The 4,425-nt window shown below is 41.9% G+C and overlaps 1 protein-coding gene across 2 annotated transcripts in view; it reads left to right on the top strand.

The window, feature by feature from the left end:
- The first annotated feature begins 598 nt into the window (after positions 1-598).
- Positions 599-4,425, top strand: part of LOC101846654 (dual specificity protein phosphatase 6) — a 12,768-nt gene continuing 8,941 nt past the window's right edge. Inside the window, exons 1-3 of one of the 2 annotated variants that reach the window (XM_005099415.3) lie at positions 599-937; positions 1,203-1,596; positions 3,419-3,823. In XM_005099415.3, the coding sequence (XP_005099472.1) occupies positions 1,203-1,596; positions 3,419-3,823 (799 nt within the window). In that variant the 5' untranslated portion in view covers positions 599-937. The other variant, XM_005099414.3, reaches the window with a different exon arrangement.

Below are 4,425 nucleotides of genomic sequence, written 5' to 3'. Positions count from 1 at the left end.
GCACACACACACATTCACAAACTTGCCTACTGACTCTTCTGAAGCCCCAAGGCCCTAGGCCTATTCTCCTCTCCCTCTCATTCCACATCACAGCAACACCACCACAGCGTTCCCCACATTCTCTCTTTCTCTCCCACCCCACCCTCTGCCTAACTCCCTCGCCACTACCCGCCCCCAACCACTTGAGTGTGTCTCCTCCTCTAAGCCAATGAATGACCGTATTGTGACTGCCTCTCTCATGCCCCTCGTATCATTCACAAGCCGCAAGGCGGCGCTGGCGGCGTGCCAAGCGTCCCCGACCCCTTCACCTTCATCCGGAGGGGAAGTGACGTCGCGATATTCAAGTACTGTGTCAATGCGCGAATGGTTATTTTTGGAAAACGACGTCATATCAGAGCTTTCTGAATGGTGGATATTTTAAGTTCGCGTCGGCCATATTGCGCATTATGTATTCATGAGCTGTGCCCTATAAGGAAATGATAATGATTATGACGTGATAGGCGGAGCTACGTGACCTACTTGCATTTTGTTGGCTGAGCCAGCGTTGATCGATGGCTTGTAGTGGCGAGGCGAAGGATATAACACACACCGAATGCGAGAAGAAGTTCAGTTGAAGAACTAGATCTCGAGTGTTGAAACGAAGAGCACTAACGTGCCATTGACGAAGAATCGTGAAAAAAAGAAAACGTTTAGTTGTTTGTAAATAACCATAAGTTGTTTTGTTACACATTGTGCCGACAAGCAACTTATTGACTTTCATTCTTACTACAATGTTTCACTCGTGAGGATTATACCGTGTACCTACAGGACTACGAGCCCTTTGTCGAGGCCGTATTGTGTAAAGTTTGTACAGAAAAAGCCACCACTGTGTTAATCTTCGACTTCAACTGTTCATCACGGACGGATATACATCACCTATTCATCTACACACACTGAGGTTTGTTGGAAATATAAACACCATATACAAGGATACATAGAATCTATATATCTCATCATAACCCCCGAAACCGTTAATCCTGGAGCTATTACTAGGATCGTTGTGTTTTTCCCCAGCCTACATTCACATAAAACGGTTGGTCTCATCTCTCGGCACCCCTCATCGGCTAGGACTTGAAATCACCCCCCTTTTTAAAGCTTCCCCAGCCATCTAGAATCTAGATTTCTAGATCTAATTCCCGTTTTTCTTGTTCCCTTGTGTTCAGATGCCTTGCAGAGAATCATTCAACATAATGTCCGCTGACCTTGGCGATTACTGCTGCCCCGACCAACTGAGAGATGAACTTAGCAAAAATCCCAAGTCCCTACTCCTCATTGACTGCCGGTCGCAGTCGGAGTATTCTCGTTCTCATGTCAGAGGTGCTATCAACATCATCCTGCCATCCCTCATGCTCAAGAGACTCAAACGAGGAAACCTCAACATCGCCTCAGTTATTCAAAACAACGAGGCGAAAGAGAAGTTTACAAAGAACTTCAAGACTGCCACCATTGTGTTGTACGACGAGTGTTCCACGGATTTGAACGTTAACCCATCATCAGTCATCAACTTGCTCCTCAAAAAGATGAGACAAGACGGGAGTAGGGCGTCATTTCTTCTTGGTGAGTACCTAATCTAGATCTAGAAATCTAGATAGATCTAGATCTAGATCTAGATCTAGATCTAGTTGATCTGTATGAGATGTTTTCCTTTTCTACTTTAGGGGTTTCTAAAAGTTAAATTGATCATCTTCTTGTCATGTGTTTAAACATGACATTAGGCCTAGATATAGTCTAGATCTAGATCTAGATCTAGAAATCTAGGCCTAATAAATATGACTAGATATCTAGATCTAGATCTAGAATCTAGATATCTAGTCGGAAGAATATGAAAGCTGTGTAAGAAATCTATGAACTTCGAACAAAGATTATTTTAAAAACCGAGGGTGTTTCCACTTAACTAGATCTAGATCTAGTCACTAGTCTACATTTACGTCACTCGGATGGTTACCAATTCTGCCTGGCATATTTTAACATCACAGCTTTGTGCAAATAGTAATAGTATGTCTAGTATAGATTTTGATCTATTGAGAGGTAAGAGAGATTGATTTTCAAGGAGGCGTGCTAAGTGGTGGAATCTTTTTTAAAAAGGGGTTGTTTTGTGAACACGGCTCAGATTTGTCTTTGTTGATGACATCACTGATCAGGTAGATCTACATGGTAAATCTATATATGAGCCTAGTGACTGATCAATTTGTTAATTTCAGTGTAAATTTAGCCTGTTTTAGTGTGTTTTTGTTTTCCTGCAGGCATTTCTGCTGTTTGGTGGCCCCACTTTTGAGTTTACAGAAAAGATGACAAAACTCAGCAGCTCTGCTTTTCTTTTGATCAATAGTCTTTTTGAGATAACATTATAACAAATAGCTGTACAGAGGCGGCAGTTGTAATTATTTATAGATCTATGAAAATAGGGTTAGTGTTCTCAGACAAAATCAGTAGGCAAGTAACAGTGTAAAGGGTAGAAACTAAGCTCACTGGTGTTATTATTGATCCAGGGAGTTGGCATTAGAAACCAAATTGTCAAACATAGAAGGCTGAAGATCGAATTTTGATAATAAAAAACCCAGAGATTTTTAACTCAGATTTTATAGATCTGGAGGGGGAAAAATATCATGGCATGAAATATAATGGATGGGTGTTGTGTAGGAGGGAGTGAGTGTTGTAAAATTTGCGCGTTAAGCATTCTTTGAAAAAAACAACAACAAACAAACCTAGACGACAAACGAAAACGTAAACAAATTGATTATATGTTAAGAAACAAAACAACTTTTTTGTCGCTTGTTACTACTCCAAGCCCTTGTTGGCTCGCTACACTCATTGCGCGCCAGTTCCCATTCTGGTGAGTATTCTCTGTTATCGCGTCTCTCCCCGATCGATGGCCTGGGTGAGTTCTTGGCGCGCGCGTCCTCGCCCATTCATTAGTGGCGTCCTTTCGTCAATGTCACGGTATTGATTAGTGAGCCGGGCTCGACTCCACGTTAGTTTCACAACGCCGAATGTCAATACAAGATAAAACGTTTCCACTAATGCGTTCCCCGGAACCCTGGATAATCGTTTGCGTTGGCTAAGTGGTTATTGGAGCTGATGTGATGGGTTTTTCGGTAGTTTATGAAGGAATGCCTCTATACTAAAAGTTAAACAACGTCATCCAAAAAGTGTATACCCCCCACCACCAGCTTTTCACTTTGTTTCCTACTGATAATATGATTGTCCCTGTACGTCACCTACTGTAAAATTATTTATTATATATTTTATTTTTAAAAATTTTATTCCGTTTTTCTTTTCCAAATCTAGATATATATTCTTTGTTCCCTGGTACCGGTACAAATGAATACTTCTTTTTTAGTTTTCATATTCTGACTTTTTTATTCTTATTTGTTTTCAGGAGGCTTCTCCACTTTCGAGGAACGGTTCCCTGAGTACTGCCAGAGCTTGGACCACGATAACACCAACTCCATCATGGGCCTGTGCAACCTCAGAATTTCCGATGAGCCCACATTCGAGGGAAATACGGGAGGCGACTCGACACTTTCGACGTGCAGCACGTCTAGTCCCATCTCCTGCCCATTCCCTGTTCAAGTTCTCCCCTACCTCTACCTAGGCAGCGCAAAAAACTCAGCAGATCTTGCCCAGTTGCAGAAGTACGGCATTACGTACATTCTCAATGTCACAGCAAACGTTCCGAACATGTTCGAAAATGAACAAGACTTTAAATACCTCCAGATTCCAATCTCTGATCATTGGTCCCAGAACCTCTCATCCTTCTTCCCTCAAGCAATCAGGTTTATTGGTGAGTATTCCGTACACTGTAGCTGTCCTTATGAATGTGTGGGTTGTCCAAGTGGCTCAGGTGTTTTTGTGAGTTCTTGGTGTGTTGTTGAATCATGATTCTTTCAGCGAGTGGTTGGTGGGTGCTCAAGTGTGGTTTGCTCCTTCCTGTCTATCAAAAATCAATTGTTCTTATCTCTTCCTTTTTGTGTTAGTTACTCTCTTGTTACTCTTCCATTCTTCGGCACTTATATGACCTTATTGTGTTGCAGGTGCCTTAAAACACAGAAAAAACAAAAGACCTATTCTGTTTGTATGTTTCTGTTTTGTTATGGATTCTCTATGGACCCTAAGTACCGGCTTAGATATCCTTGACATGTAAAAAGAAATTCAGGGTAGATCTAGTGGGAAGTTTTTAAAAACCATGTTTATAGGTACCCGGTATAGAAATTGTACTGTTGCCCTGTGTTTGTGTTAGCTTGTTACAGTTACAGGCAGTGGCATCAGTGTAGACCTCCCAGGCGTTCGCTACACAACGTAACAACAACGAGAACGAATAAAAGGAAACAACTGACTTCAGTATTTTGTTTTGGCTCAACCGACTTTATTGGAGCCGGCGCGGCG

The sequence above is a fragment of the Aplysia californica genome, unplaced genomic scaffold (genome assembly GCF_000002075.1).
Source record: "Aplysia californica isolate F4 #8 unplaced genomic scaffold, AplCal3.0 scaffold00212, whole genome shotgun sequence".
In the NCBI taxonomy this organism is placed as follows: Eukaryota; Metazoa; Mollusca; class Gastropoda; order Aplysiida; family Aplysiidae; genus Aplysia; species Aplysia californica.
This window is presented reverse-complemented; position numbering and strand designations above follow the sequence as displayed.